Here is a 16,493-nt window from a genome sequence, read left to right as displayed (position 1 = left end):
AAATTGGTAGAACTGTGCATTGTTTTTCTTTGTTGAAGAAATCTGACCTTGTACATTTCATGAAATCTTATCAATCTTATTATTCCTTGTTTAAATTGTGCAATAGCAAACATAGAGCGAGTCACAGCTCAATTATTACCAGATCACTCTTACAGTTATGATAATGAGTCAGAAAAAGTTTTCACAAGCCAAGTTCTGGTTTCTCTGGAAACCAAAGCTGTAATTACTGAACTGAGTCAAGCAATAAGCACTCACCAAAGGCAAGTCTGAACATGCTGTCAACTAATGAACACACAGTATGCTAGGCCTTCAAAACCTAGTTTCATTTTAAAACCAACGAATTCAGAGACCTAACCATATGTTTTCACTTTTGAAAAAGGCTTATTGATATGCATTTCATGCATTCCTGAGACTTAAAGTTCCCAGGATTACCTGGATGGCTTGTTCAGTAAACTATGTAAACACCTCTGTGAGTTAGCAGTGGTGTTTGAAAAACTAAAACTATCCCTAAAGTGTGACCTAAAACATGCTTGGAGGTATTCCTTTGATACTATGATCTGTGTGGTCAAAATGGATCGTCTTCATATCTGAAGATAGTGGAGTCTGAATAATTCTAGCATTTGTCTGAATCAGTAATGTCCACAGTGACATTAATGTCCACAAAAATATTCCTTAAATAGTATTTCCGCTCTTACAGTCCTCAACGTCTGCAGTCATGTATGATTTAAATGTTCCCCTATTTCAGTTAGGTTGAATCAAAATAATCCTGAAAGGCAAATGTCCAGAAATCAGTTTGTTGCGTTAAGATCAAACACAGCTGAGTTCTATAGCAAGAACATGATCCATAGTACAGAATGATGTCTAGTTTAGGGAGGGATTACTTTTTCATTGGTTGTTTTGGATAACTTTTTCCCCTAATAGATTAAATTATTGCTTTTTTCTTTAAATCTGTTTCCTTGTGTTTTCTCTCTCATATTAAAATGTACTTAATGAACTTGAAGTTCTAAAAAATCCTTTAATGGGGCTTCAGAATTTCTAATGTGAAATTTGCATTTTTTTTTTTGAAGGGCAATTATGTTTTCAGAAACATTTATTTATGGTTTCAGTTGTTTTTTTTTTTTTTTGTTTTTTTTCTTGTTTTTGGTTGTGTTTTAAATGTTTCTAGTTCAATGTGGAGTATTCCGTACAAAATTAAAGTTTATCAGTCCTTCAGAGAGAAATTACTACAGCAGACATACTGCAGCTTAGGCTGTAGAAAGAAACAAGTTTTGTTAAACCTTTCCACAACAGAACTCTACCATCTGTCCCTCTGCTGTCACAGAAAGCCTACTGTGGCTCCACAGCAGCATTTTAGACAACAGATCGGAGGACGTATTACACAGATTACTCCCAAACAACCTCGGCCAGCTTCAAGGTTTATCCAGACAAATGTACGAAAAGAAAACAAGAAAAAAACCAAGTAGGTCAGATGGAACCAGGCGACATTGATAAAGGAGCAGATATAAGACAAGAACGCTTCTCACTTCTGATATAATAGACATGGATAATATATCAAGGATGAGGTGTTATCAACAAATCTACTTAGATATGGGTTGCAGGATGAGGATTTGCCAGATTTATTTTGATTATTATGTTTCATGTTCAGTAAATACTGAAAGCTGTTTCTGCATTCAGAAAGCTGTTTTAACTTAATCTATTTAATAAGAATCAAATTGTGAAAAAATATGTACTGCAAACATGGTATGCAGCTACATTTTAAATGTAAATGCATTTAAACCTCTTCCTGTTCCAGTCTGTTAATTATGTCTCAAACGCAGCATTTAAAGGTCAGATTAGTCCAATTTTCAGACCCACTCCAACTTCGAAGGTTAAATCCCACTATGTAGGTCTGAAATATAGAACTTCTGACTGAAACAGCCAAAGTTTCATTGTACAAAGGTCACCAGTTTCTGCAGTTTTTTTCATTGTGCATCTTGTACTTCCTATTCCTGAGAGGTAAAACATGAACATGAATCCAGATTACATAAACACAATCCCTGACAGTTACATAAACTTTTTAAAAATGCCTTTTTTCTGAAATTAAATCAGACTAAACTTTTCAAGTTTAAGTCTGCTAAAATTTTTGGAAAGACCACCTGAAATGTCCTGGCATGTGAACATTCCACATTCATCTGTCCAGTTATCTGCAGCCATTAACAGCATGGGAATGCCCACTCACTACAGATGCAAATCTTTCAATTAGCATCTGTGTAAGCAAATACAATTATTTTATAAAGTTCCTTACTGAGTCAAATTCCATTGGTTTATATTTAAGCAAAAATAGGTTTAAGTTCTGTAACTTAAATTACCAGAATTAGCTGTGCTTAGATGACTGGCCCTTTCTTAAACAAAACTAATATCAAGTAATTATTCCAATTCTGATTTTACAAAAATATAAGCAGACTAAAATAGATTTTTGAGCATTTTGAATTCCCAGGACCAGGAATTGTGGTTCTCTATAAAAATGATGGACATAGGTTCTGGTGGGACATGAGCGATTTAACTCCTTAACAAAAGCTCCAGATTTTGTTAAGATGCTACAGAAACTTGTAAGATAACGGTGTTATTTGCAGTGAAACAAGTCCTTTACCAACATATAGGCTAAAGGCTGCTCAGGGAACAAGAGGCCATTTCTCCAAAAGCAACATAAACAGCCATTTACAAATTGATAGTAACAGTTTTGAAGATAAATCCTGTGATCAACTAAAATTAAACTGTTTGGACATAAAGATAATGTTAATATTAAGAAGAAAAAGGGAAAAAGAGATGAAAAAGTGTATGAGCAAGGGGGAAGACATGACTCAGTTCCACCAGTTCCATCAAGAGGAATGGGCCAAAATTCTAGAAAACTATTGTGAGAAGCTCATGGAAGGAATCCCAAAATTAAATTTAAAGATTTATTCTACCAAATACTGAGGAGATGAATGTAAACTTCTGTATCATTTTGGTAATCCTAACTGACCTAGAACAGCACAATTTTAATCTAATTTAATTTCATGCACTGGGAGAAAGGTGACGTGTCTTTGGATGCAAATAGCGGGCAGGTGTAACACTAGCAAAACATTTAGTGAAAGTTTCATGGCAATATCTTAAAAATAATTGCACGTTTTTCAATTTATTTCTACCAGAATTCTGAATCAAAATGTATCGTTTGAATACATTTTTCCTCCAATTTAGGCATTGGAGGAAAAATGCCTAAATTCGCATTTTTCCTCCAATACCAATTGCAACTTGGCATTGTAACAATGCCAATTGATATCGTCTAAGTGGAATTTTACTGCCCTTTTAAATAAAATAACTTCTCCAGAGTGGGATTTCCGTGCCCTTCCTCCCCTGTTGTGTCTACATGTAAACTTACCCACAGTGGCCATGGTCTCCAGCTCATCCAGGCTGTATATCCGACTGTTCGCTGCTGCTTCTGCGGGACAGCCCGCGCTGCTCTTCCCATCCCTCAGGGAGCTGTCCCCGCTGGATGTAGCTTTAGATCTCAGGGCTGCCATTTGTAAGACAAGCTCGTCTATTTGTATGAAATAATGATAGTGAACGGGACGCATCCAACGTGGATATAATGCATTTCTAGAAGGAAAGAGGTCTCACTCCATGCTGATTTGTTCGGCTCTATTAGGATAGACTTGTCCCTGTGGAAGCAGCAAGTCAAAGTAGTGCAGTTCAGGCAGACAAACAGAGCATGATAATGAAGTGAGACAAAGAAGCCGGCTGGCCGGACACAGGTGTAGCGGCATGAAGCTAACAGCTAACACATCAGGAAGACTTGAAGGCCCGCAGCTCAACAGGAAGCTGTCAAAGCGGTAGGATAAAGCTTTTAACCTGCATGAAATCACAAGCTTCACTCATTTAACTTCCCTCATTTCCTCCATTATTTTCTCGACTACAACAGACCTCACCCTGCGCCTCTCCCTTGTATCCACGTCAATTTGGTGAACAGCCGCTGCTTAACTTCCGGTCAATACTTCCAAAATAATGTCAACATTTGCATTTTGATTTGATAAATCACAGTCAGCAACTTATTTACGGTACTTCCTTATAAAATCAGTAGTTCGTACGAAAATTTGAACTCAAATCATTACGACTGAAAGCCTTGGGTCTATTGCCTAAAAACAAAATACAAGAACGGCCGACATTAAACTGGTAAACGTCCGCTGTTTTCTGTCATTGTTTAAATAGCTTTACACAGAGCACAAAAAACTCCAAATGTTGACAAAAAAGTAGCCAATAATGAGCAAGATGTCTCTGACTATTGGCCAATCAGATGTTAGGAGGGCTTGCTTAGCAACAATAAGCAGGTTTAGTGTCATGCTCCAAATATCAGATTTCTGAATTTATTTCTGTGTATTAAAAACTTCCTCTTAAGCCAACCTTTATTGGCTCAACTACTCACTTGAGTAGTTTTTAGCTGTGTGTTTAGCGGAACCTCTTTGCATTTGTAGATCATACTAAATGAGAAACTATAAAAAAGACAGACAGATATACAGACTTTATTGTCATTCAGTTTAATATTTACATATTAAGCGAAACTCTGTTGCAAGGCCCCAATAATAATAAAATAAATAAATGTATTTATTATTATTATCCATCAATTTTCTTTACACCCTTGTCCCTAGTGAGGTCGGGAGGGTTGCTGGTGCCCATCTCCAGCTAACGTTCCGGGCAAGAGGCGGGGTCACACTGGCCAGGACAAACAACCATGCACACACACATTCACAATTCACACACAATTTAGACAGAACAATTCACCTAACAGTCATGTTTTTGGACTGTGGGAGGAAACCGGAGTACCCGGAGAAAACCCACGCATGCACAGGGAGAACATACAAACTCCATGCAGAAAGACCGGGGCTGGGAATCAAACCCAGAACCTTCTTGCTGCAAGGCAACAGCTCCACTGTGCAGCCCTACTACTACTATTGTTATTATTGTTATTAATTCTTCAAGTACTTCAATGACTCATGTCTATGCTTTTATTTTGAAGTGGTTCCTTTTATTTGAAGGAGTTTTGTTCCGTTTATTTCTTCTATTTGACGTTCATTTGATCTGTTTGCTCTTTACTGTTGAGACTGGTGCCGCAGTCATTGACGATGTAAGTTGTGGTGTTAGTCATGTGTCATGAATGGGTGGGTGTTGGTTGTCACTTCTGATAACTCTTCTTGGTCACAAGTGTGTTTCTATAGTTTTGAATGTCTGTTTTGCTCTCAATTTGGTTGGGATTTAGTGTTGAAGCTATCTTTGTATTTGGCTGTTGGTCTTGAGATTTGGGCAGTTGGAAATAGACTGATTCCAGGTGCTGTTCTGCATCATTCAAATTTAAACAGTGCTTTAGAAAGGAATTAATGCTGATATTTAAGGCCCCGTTTACACGACAACGATTTCGGGGGAAAACGGAAGAGTTTTGTTGCGTTTGTAGTGCGCATTTACACGAAACCACCGAATGTTTTCTCTGACAACGGCACAGATTGAAAACGGGTTCCAGAGTGCGATGTTTCTGAAACGTACCGTTTTCCGTTGTCGTGTAAACCGAGAAAACGGATCTTTTCTTCCAGAGAATCCCCAGCTCATGCATAGTATGACTCAAAACATAGCTGCTTCCTACAATCCACAGAAGAAGACCAAACTACTCACAATACTGGTGTTACTGTTTCCCCATCAGATACGGTTCCCTCAGCGTCTCTTCACCCTCCGCACCGCCCAGGTGGCAAAATACACGGCTGCTTGTTCAGCCTCTTATCTAGAGAACTACGGACCAGCCCCGGCTCCAGACGAGTTTAACAGGGGGGGCATCGACTTATTTTGGGGGGGCAAAATGAGTCTATGTAGCTGAACATAGACAACAACATCAATAGCATACAGGCTACTTGTTAACAAGCTTAATGTGCTGTATTGATATTAGCCAGTCATCTTTTAGCTATCATTACCTGCATCCAACAGCTTTACTCAACTCAGTCGGTTAGTTTGGGGAAAAAACTGCAAAGTTATTTTCGTTGTCGTGTAAACGCCCCCTAAGATTTGTTTGCTCACTGATGTTAATTTTTAAATAGTAATTTGAATCTATTCCCAGATAGCACATGATGTTAAATCAACGTTGAAAAATAGTTAGAATCGTTGATTTTTGGTTGAAGTCGACAAATGACGGTGGATNTTTTCCTCCAATTTAGGCATTGGAGGAAAAATGCCTAAATTCGCATTTTTCCTCCAATACCAATTGCAACTTGGCATTGTAACAATGCCAATTGATATCGTCTAAGTGGAATTTTACTGCCCTTTTAAATAAAATAACTTCTCCAGAGTGGGATTTCCGTGCCCTTCCTCCCCTGTTGTGTCTACATGTAAACTTACCCACAGTGGCCATGGTCTCCAGCTCATCCAGGCTGTATATCCGACTGTTCGCTGCTGCTTCTGCGGGACAGCCCGCGCTGCTCTTCCCATCCCTCAGGGAGCTGTCCCCGCTGGATGTAGCTTTAGATCTCAGGGCTGCCATTTGTAAGACAAGCTCGTCTATTTGTATGAAATAATGATAGTGAACGGGACGCATCCAACGTGGATATAATGCATTTCTAGAAGGAAAGAGGTCTCACTCCATGCTGATTTGTTCGGCTCTATTAGGATAGACTTGTCCCTGTGGAAGCAGCAAGTCAAAGTAGTGCAGTTCAGGCAGACAAACAGAGCATGATAATGAAGTGAGACAAAGAAGCCGGCTGGCCGGACACAGGTGTAGCGGCATGAAGCTAACAGCTAACACATCAGGAAGACTTAAAGGCCCGCAGCTCAACAGGAAGCTGTCAAAGCGGTAGGATAAAGCTTTTAACCGGTATGAAATCACAAGCTTCACTCATTTAACTTCCCTCATTTCCTCCATTATTTTCTCGACTACAACAGACCTCACCCTGCGCCTCTCCCTTGTGTCCACGTCAATTTGGTGAACAGCCGCTGCTTAACTTCCGGTCAACACTTCCAAAATAATGTCAACATTTGCATTTTGATTTGATAAATCAGAGTCAGCAACTTATTTACGGTACTTCCTTATAAAATCAGTAGTTCGTACGAAAATTTGAACTCAAATCATTACGACTGAAAGCCTTGGGTCTATTGCCTAAAAACAAAATACAAGAACGGCCGACATTAAACTGGTAAACGTCCGCTGTTTTCTGTCATTGTTTAAATAACTTTACACAGAGCACAAAAAACTCCAAATGTTGACAAAAAAGTAGCCAATAACGAGCAAGATGTCTCTGACTATTGGCCAATCAGATGTTAGGAGGGCTTGCTTAGCAACAATAAGCAGGTTTAGTGTCATGCTCCAAATATCAGATTTCTGAATTTATTTCTGCGTATTCCAAAACTTCCTCTTAAGCCAACCTTTATTGGCTCAACTACTCACTTGAGTAGTTTTTAGCTGTGTGTTTAGCGGAACCTCTTTGCATTTGTAGATCATACTAAATGAGAAACTATAAAAAAGACAGACAGATATACAGACTTTATTGTCATTCAGTTTAATATTTACATATTAAGCGAAACTCTGTTGCAAGGCCCCAATAATAATAAAATAAATAAATGTATTTATTATTATTATCCATCCATTTTCTTTACACCCTTGTCCCTAGTGGGGTCGGGAGGGTTGCTGGTGCCCATCTCCAGCTAACGTTCCGGGCAAGAAGCGGGCTCACCCTGGCCAGGACAAACAACCATGCACACACACATTCACAATTCACACACAATTTAGACAGAACAATTCACCTGACAGTCATGTTTTTGGACTGTGGGAGGAAACCGGAGTACCCGGAGAAAACCCATGCATGCACAAGGAGAACATACAAACTCCAATGCAGAAAGACCCCGGGTCGGGAATCAAACCCAGAACCTTCTTGCTGCAAAGCAACATCTCCACTTCGCAAAAAAATTAATCAGCACAGAAACTCCAAAGGACACAAAGAAGCAATTATAGATTAGATAGACAGAAAGACAGACAGTTAATTGGTCTCTCCAAATTCTCCCTAGGTGTGTGTCTGTGTGTGTATGTGTGTCTGTGTGTGTATGTGTGTGTGTGTGTGTGTGGGTGTGTGCGTTTGTTTGTAATACCTTGTGGGGACGATTTTCCTGACATATATTACGTTGTGGGGACCAATTGCTCCTCGTGGGGACCGGAGCCTGGTCCCCACGAGGGGAAACCCTGTTTTTGGGTCAGGGGTCAGATTTAGGGCTAAGGTATGAATTGAGTTTTGGTTAGGGTTAGGAAAAGGGTAAAGGTAAGGTTTAGGCTGTAGAAATGAATGGAAGTCAATGGAAAGTCCCCACAAAGATAGCAAAACAAACGTGTGTGTGTGTGTGCATGGTTGTTTGTCCCGTCTGTCTCTGTGTTGCCTTGCGGCAGACTGGCAAGCTGTCCAGGGTGACTCCCACCTCTCTCCTGGAATGTTAGCAGGAGATAGGCACCAGCACCCATATAAAAAGATATATATGTCTTTTTAAATAAAATAAAAAGATCGTCACAGAACAATGAGATACCTGGAGAATTTACAAGTGGGATAGGTAAACCAACCAAGTTGGATAAAAATATCAAGATTTTATGAGCAATATATGGTGCGCTAAATTTTTGTCGTAGCACATTTCCCTAAGTATGTTTTACTTTTTATGTGAATCTACTTGGAAACAGAAATGTTAATTATTTGAGAACACTTATTATATTATTATTATTATATAACCTTTTATAAGTGATTTCTTTTCATTCTTCTTTTCTTTTACTCTGTACCATTGGAGGGTGATGTGTCTCTAATGAGGACAGCTACGTAAGCTCAGCCTCTTAATCCTGATTTTCTTTCTAAATGACTGCTTCTGCAGGTGCATTTTTAAGTTGAAACAAACATCAGTTTAACACCAAAAAATCTTCCCAACTATTTTTGGCTTAGTTTCTATTTCAAATGCATTAGTACACTTGAAACTAACTTACTTTTCAGGAAGATGTAGGAGCTTGTTTTAATTCAGTAATAATATTGGTGAAAAAGAACTAGTTTCACTGGCAGATTATTTTTCTAATAACATTGGAAAAATGTCTTGTAAGTGAAATAATTTACCAGTGGAACTAGAACTTTTCTCATCAATATTAATGAATTACTGACCTGAAACAAGCTCCTGTATCTTGCTGAAAAGTAATTTAAGTTATTGTCTTATTTCAAATATATAAATATATTTGCACAAGAAACAAGACCAAAATACTTGGGAAGATTGCATCTTTTTGCAGTTTTCAAACTTGACTGAGGGTAATGTGAGAGACTGTTGCAGGCCATCGTTAGCACTTTTAACCATGGAAAATCAGTTTCTATTTGATCTCTTTGTATTCAGGCTGTCTGGGAACCTCAGAGGTTTGTTTTATGCAGCACAAGATCAATTTGATTGTATCTGGATAGATTTATAGTCATATAGATAATGTTATATGTCCTTGCAGCAAGAAGGTCTTTGGTTCAAACTAATTATGTTCTTTCAGCATAGAATTAACATTGACACAGTACGCTTTAGTACTCTGTGGATACTTCAGGTTCCTCCCTCTGGCCAAAAAGCATGCATATCACTTAAAATAATTTCATTTTATTTACGCAGCTCCAATCCACAATAAATCATGTTTAAAGTCAGTTTACAAACAAAGAAAAGCATTTCAATTCAAATTTACAGACAGATTAAAAGTCAAGTTAACTTAGCTGCTTATCTTTGAAGTGTTACATGGTTGTCTCTGGAGTGAATATTCTGGGAAAATTTCCTCCAAGCTTAGACTCTGTAACTGCCAGAAAAATTGCAAAGCAATGTTGAAGTCAGTTATAGAATAAAAAATAGAAATGAAATGTTCTTGCCTACATTTCATTTTCTAGGAAACCCGCTGCAAACTTGAAGGGACATTTATATATATATATATATATAAAATCAGATTTGTGTAACTTCCACTAACTGTGCTACAGGCTGTCACAATGAGAAAGATGATACCAGAACAGAGGACAGCTCCTCCACAAGGTTTAAAATACTCAGTCCAAAATTAGCTGTCCTCAAGGTTCAGTTTACTTCCAACAAGGAAGAGAAGTTCCAAAGTTCAGACTAAGGAGTATGGAGGTGAATCTTTGGTATTAGGTAAAAGAATCTTAATAGGTAAAAGTCATATGTACACATTAATGAATGGCTGATATAAAGGAGGAGTAGATTTTCTTTTCAATGCAAAGTGCTACAAAAAGGTTATGTAACCTTTACAGGTCTTGGTTTTTTTGTTGGAGCTGAATATTTCAGATCATCAAGTAAATGTTAATATAAGACAAAGAAACTCCCATTAAAGTTTTCTTTATTAAGAGAAAAAAAATATATGTCCAAACCTGATTCTGTGAAAAAGTAGTTAACCTCTAATCCTAGGTTGTGACACCATTGGCAGCAGTGACTGCCAACAGTCATTTTCTACAACTAGCAATTTTGACTTTTTGATTTCATTTAATGTAATTTTCAAGAACACAAAAAAGATCTTAGTGATGATGATGATGATGATGATGATGATGATGATGATGATGATGAGCACTTTTCTTATCAAACTATGTAGGGTAAAAAAATTGTCTGCTTTTTGCCACAGAAGAAACTTTTGAGCATAGTTCACAAACTTCCAGTGGGGTTGAGATTGCACATTCACACAATCCTAATGATACTATATTTCAAAACCAAATATGTTTTTTTGTTTACAATTACTCTTTTGTTGGAACTACCATCTACCAAAGCTGTCATACTCACAAGAAAGAAGATTGGTTGAAACGAACAGGAAACACAGAGGCTCAGGTTTATCAACTACTAGAAGATGAAGGAAGAGCTGGATCACAAAGAAGCCAGTTTAATGACAACCTGGACTGAAAGGCTCCATAAAGAAACCCCTGCTTTAACACTTGAACTTCAGCTGCCATTAAAGTGTCCATAAGAAAAAAAAAATCTAATTTTGTAAGTCAACAAAAGTGCTTATTTCATTCTTTCACCACAGCCCCAACCCACTTTGCTTATCCTGACACTTGGCCGTGGCCCTCAGTGTCTCTTGACTTCATCCACTTTGCTGGACTTTTTGAAAATTTGTCAGGGATAGGATTATTCTTTCACAGGGGAATTATGTGACCATTAACTTGGCAAACTTCATTGTTATCCACTGATTGTCCTTGATCTTACCCTAAGAATTATTATTTTTATTTTTTTATTTTAAAGATTTTTCTTCTTTATTGTTAAAGTCATTTGCGCCAAACCTGCTGCCTCCAGTTTCCTGCACTTGGATCCTAAATCAAACCGTTACTGACAGTGGTAAAACCATCAGCTACATTTCCATTGATTCTTTTGCAAAGGCAATTTTGAAAAATAAACCATGTTTTTCTAAACAAAGCTTTTGCACAAAGATGAGGTGACTCTTTGTATCAAAATTAGAGTACTTTGCAAAAATTTAATGGAAATACTTTTTTCACATCAAAGAAGTCATGTGAACAATAACCAGATATTGTTACTGATGGAAAAGATGAAGAAGACAACAGGAAGCAGCAGTAGGAGGATGATGTGGTGGCATATTTTTAATGACTGTGTGATTTTAATTGCGGTTCTTATTTTATTGAGTCACCAAAACTGCAAAATTGTGTATTTTTTTTTTAAAATTAGTGGAAAATCAAAATGTCTCACATACATTTGTAATGAAAATGTGATTTCTTTATGGATGTAGACAGAATAATGGAGGGATACCTTCAAACTTTCAACTTCACCTCCTTGTAGACAGATCATTTCTTAGAAAAAAAGCCAATGTTTTTTTGGTTAAAATTGTGTTGGACTGGTTAAATTAATCCCACTGGTTACTCATTCAATTTTCTCTTCCACTTATCTCAGCAAACAAACCTTTTCTCTTATTACATGTTATTGTTTACAAATGTAAATTTGCTGGAGGGTAAAAAGACAATCGTTTTACTTGCCATCCATTGCCATGCTGCTGCGGTTAAACAATTCCCTTAACAAAATGAAACTTGAAGATATAGATGTTTACACCAAATGTTAACATCTAAAAAACAATGAAACAATCAGTTTGTTACAGTGTTATGTTTTCAGGTTTGATATTAATTTTGTGATATACAGTGGTTAATTAAGTAATTTAACACCTGCTGTATTAATGATCTGTTTTTTTTTTCCACTTAAACTAAACACAAAATCTACATGCTAACATTAGCAAAGTCAAGCTAGCATAACTGACCTACTTCCCTTTTCCTTGCAGTTTTTTTTTAATAAAACTTTTCCTGAACTTGTTATTTAGTTGTAGTGCTGAAAATTAGTAGCAAGGAACAGAGTCCATTTGTCTTTAATAGATCACGTGTAAATGTAATATTTAGCATGTTTTGATGACAACTTGACAGCTAAAACCAATGGTAGTCATTGGTGAGCAGTTTTCACCCTCCAGCAGGGTGGTCTATAGTCAGGCTTTTTCACTTTTTCAGTAAATCCCTCGCTACACTGCAGATTCAATGGCATGCTGGCAAACAAGCCAGTAGAGGTTAATGCTACCCCAGTTTAAATATATGGCAGATGATAAAACATGAAATAGGTCAAACAGCGATTCTTACATATTGGAAAGTTGTGCGATTTGGAGTAATGTCAAGTTAAGAAAGAATGGCATCCAGGATGGAAATGCTGCTTGGACAGCCCACTCATGGTATTTACCACAGCTGTTTAGTGTGGGTGTTTGCCAAATGCCCCAGCTGTGCCCGTGTGCTCTGCTGTGTAGGATTTAATCATTTAACTGGTACCACAATTAAAATCTCAGCGAGTTCTGGACCAGAAAGTAAATCTGCAACATCGGTCATGTAGAGCGTGAGTGATTATATGAGGGGGGATTTCAGTGTGTGCCATCACTATAATATGTTTCATAAATGCTTCTCCCATCTGCTAAAGTCAGTTACGGTGTAATATGGTCACCCAACTGTGTAATTTGCCTGTGCAGACTGTGCTGCCTTCACCCTGCTGCTTCAATGGTCAGAATCTTATTGGGATTTTAATGGACAGATAGTATTGATAGGGGAGTGGCATTACGTCTACTTCTACTGAATCTTATAAGGGCATGAGGGGTAAATGTGAACCCAACTAAATTTTATTGCTTTTCCCATTACCTTATGCAAGTCACTGCATGGCTTGGTTTTGTGAAAGGTGAGTGGGTTTGCGCTGAACACCTCATAATCAATGTAATGTTACATTTTACACACAGCTCTGAATGAAGAAAAAAGCCCCAGGGTTTTCACTCACAGCAGTTCTCAATGCTGCAAAAATGTTTGGGGAACTTTATTTCTTTACTGTTTAAAGACATGGAAGTGAAAAAGTAATTCCTCCCTAAACATAAATAGTTGTTCCAGAGGTGTGGGGGGTGAGATGTCACAGGACCAGGTTGAAAGATGAAAAAGGTAGATTTTAATGAGAAAGCAATCCAAGAATGGTTCCAAAACACAGGCAGCAAAGTTGAGCGGACGGTAAAGCTCTCACACTGGTAGCACTGGCTAACGAGAAACATAAGATACACAGACTGACTGGAACTACAACTTAGACAAAGACTTAGACAAGGACCCGACAAGGAACAAAGAACACAGGTGGGTTTAAATACACAGGGAGGGTAATCAGGGAATGAGACACACCTGGGAACAATCAAGGGGAAAACAGGACAACATGGAGACTCACTAGACACAGAAACCTAAAATGAACACACTGAAAAATTCAAATCCCAACAGTTTTCCCTAAAGTTTAGGGCTTCATCAAGATGTATTTACGCCTGACACATTTGGTCCACTTTAAATGGACCAGAATTTGTTTCCCCATTGGTCCAGACCTTTTGTGTAGGTGTGTTTTACGAATCCTGGTGCAGACCAGCAGCCAGACCCAGACCCACTTTTTGAAGTGGTCTCGGTCCACTTCCAAACAAACTCTGGGGCAGTTTGTTACTGGTCTGAAAATAGCCCAGCTTCAACCAGAATCAACTTTTTGAACTTCACCAGTCGCTCAGCAACGCCAAGCAAAAGTTTGTCAGCTGTTTGTTTTTTTCTTTTACTAAACAGCTCTGTGTAACTCAGGTGGGATAGAAAGAGTCCATAAACATCATAAAGCTTCTCAGTTGGATTTAAATCTGTACTTTGTCTAGGCCATTCAAATCAATAAGTATCTACTCCTTCTGTTGTAGTTGTGGAAGGATGCTTACAGTTGTTGTCCAGCCTCCAGTCCAGTGTTATACATTAGTTATGGATAGTGCAGGCTGATCGACATAAAAATTTTAATTCACAATTATACTTTTGTTCCTCACTGTCTGACATTAAGTCAGACCAAACTTCTCTTGTTTTAGGTCAGAGTTACCAAAACTATGTATGTTTGCTAAATGTCACAATACTGAGAGAAAACTCAGAGATTTATTTATTAATATCTTCAAATCAGTTGTTTACATTCATAAACAATAAGAGGAAGACCAGATGATGATGTCATGGCTTTGGAAAGTTATGACAGATCATGGTGGAGATCTCACATTGATCTTTAAAAGTCAAAGGTGGTTTTTCAGCTGTGTAGAAACTGATGTATTTCACAAACACTGTTTTTGCATCACAAGTCATGTGATCGACAACCAGCTGGTCCTACTGGGGGAAAAGACAAATCTGACCTGCAGGACGTGGAGGAAGGACGACACCATGGCATAATTTTTGATGACATGGCATGAAAAAGCTTATTTGCGTGTGATTTTAATTGCGTTTCTTGTATAACGGAAACACCACAATTACGAAATTTTGTTTTTTTAACATTAGCATTGTATAGACAAAACTTTGTGCACGTTTGCAATGGAAACACAGCTTGTAACAATTTGATGATCTCCAAGACTTTTGGAAAATCCTTCTGTGGACTGACAAAGGTCTACCTTTTTGGAAAGAGTGTTTCCTGTGACATCTGGTGTAAAATTCATATCATAAAGAAATAATTATATCATACCTGCTTGATGTTTGAAAACATGGACAGCTTTTTATAATTGATGTAACCATGAATTCTAGTGTAGAAGAAAGTCTTACCACTTTTTTGATAAACCTTTTTAGTTTTCACCTGGGTCTTGCTTTGTCAGAAGGTTAAATCTATACATTACCAACCAGGAACGACTCAACTTACAAAAATGGTGATAAATTTAGGGTTTGATGAAAAATGGTAAAAGTAAAAGCTGTCTGTTCAAAAGCTTGAGCATGAGTACAAATAAAATCCATTCACATAAGTCTTGGTAATGAGTGGAAGATCCCGTCCACTCTTACCTTACTCTGATGCTGTCTACAGTCGTACCTTTGACAATTTCCATGGTCCTTTCCTCTCACCTCTGCAACACCTTCACATTCCAGCCGTCTGTCACTGAAAGACACTGGCAGGGAGCTGAGACAACCGTGTAATGACAACTTACATAATGACTTCCTCGCTAAACATAGCAACCCCCCCGGGGTACGGCTGAACCCTGCCTGCTGCGCCTTAAACCTCCTCAGCAAACAGGAGTCTTGTCTTCCTTTCATGTCCGACTGCAGGGGAGGGGGACACCTCTGTCTCACAGCCATGTGAGGGCGCTGTGGAACTTTGCTGTGACATGCTCTTTCTGATTCCTCTCTGCAGTGCAGGTTTAAATTAAACATTAAACAATGAGGCAAATGAGAGGAGAGAGTGTCTATCCACGAAACATCCACTTTCTTTGGTTGCAATAACTGACAGAGTATAGTGGGCGTATGATTCATTGCTGAAGAGGGGCGATGTGCTTCGTCAATGGATGAATATTTGGGTGCCAGGAGAATGTTTCCTAACAGTCTCTGTTGTAAGTGTTCAAGGTCTCTGAGGACTGACTGAAAAAGATGCTGTTATCAGCTCTGTTTTCTCAAACTGCAGTAGATATTTACATATACTCTAAAAGAAAAGAAGTCATAAAGCGTTCCAATCCCGCCTTCCTCTGCTTTAGGTCATTTGGCCTTTTAAACACTATATCCTGGGTCAAATGTTTGGCTTTCCTGGAAATTGCTAGACTAGGCTCAGATTTTTTGGCCACCTTGCCAGAGGCAAGACTAGCATTACTCCATGTTTCTTTTGTTATTATCAACCATTAATAATTTTTTTGATGACTTTTTGAAGTTTGTTTTTTTAGAAATGAGACATTACATTTCAATTAACATTTACATGCAAATACAGATTACAGTAATAGCAAAATTGCTAATTTTCATCTCTAGTCGCATTAGCTGGTTGATGTATATAATATTTATTAATAGTAAGAATTTGTAGTCTGTAATGTTTCAATAATTGTGACTTCAAGTTGAAAAGTTGAAAAGAATTAGCATAACAGCGCTAAAAATTGGGTTGTGTTAAGAAAATAAATTTCGAATATGCCAGTTTTAAAACTTAACATGTCTTGATTGAAATAGCCTAATTATAGT

General features: G+C 37.9%; 1 protein-coding gene across 4 annotated transcripts in view; it reads right to left on the bottom strand.

Annotated features, from left to right (window-relative positions):
• prkx (protein kinase X-linked) overlaps nucleotides 1-7,218 on the bottom strand; it is a 44,258-nt gene extending 37,040 nt beyond the window's left edge. Inside the window, exons 1-2 of one of the 4 annotated variants that reach the window (XM_016664129.1) lie at nucleotides 6,933-7,218; nucleotides 6,391-6,670 (exon numbers count right to left, since the gene is read on the bottom strand). In XM_016664129.1, the coding sequence (XP_016519615.1) occupies nucleotides 6,391-6,586 (196 nt within the window). In that variant the 5' untranslated portion in view covers nucleotides 6,587-6,670; nucleotides 6,933-7,218. Of the gene's footprint in view, nucleotides 1-3,397; nucleotides 4,228-6,390 lie in introns of those variants that run through there. The other 3 variants (XM_016664128.1, XM_016664130.1, XM_007578161.2) reach the window with 3 other exon arrangements.
• Between the last annotated feature and the right edge of the window lie 9,275 nt (nucleotides 7,219-16,493).

The sequence above is a fragment of the Poecilia formosa genome, unplaced genomic scaffold (assembly GCF_000485575.1).
Source record: "Poecilia formosa unplaced genomic scaffold, Poecilia_formosa-5.1.2 Scaffold469, whole genome shotgun sequence".
Lineage (NCBI taxonomy): Eukaryota > Metazoa > Chordata > Actinopteri > Cyprinodontiformes > Poeciliidae > Poecilia > Poecilia formosa.
This window is presented reverse-complemented; position numbering and strand designations above follow the sequence as displayed.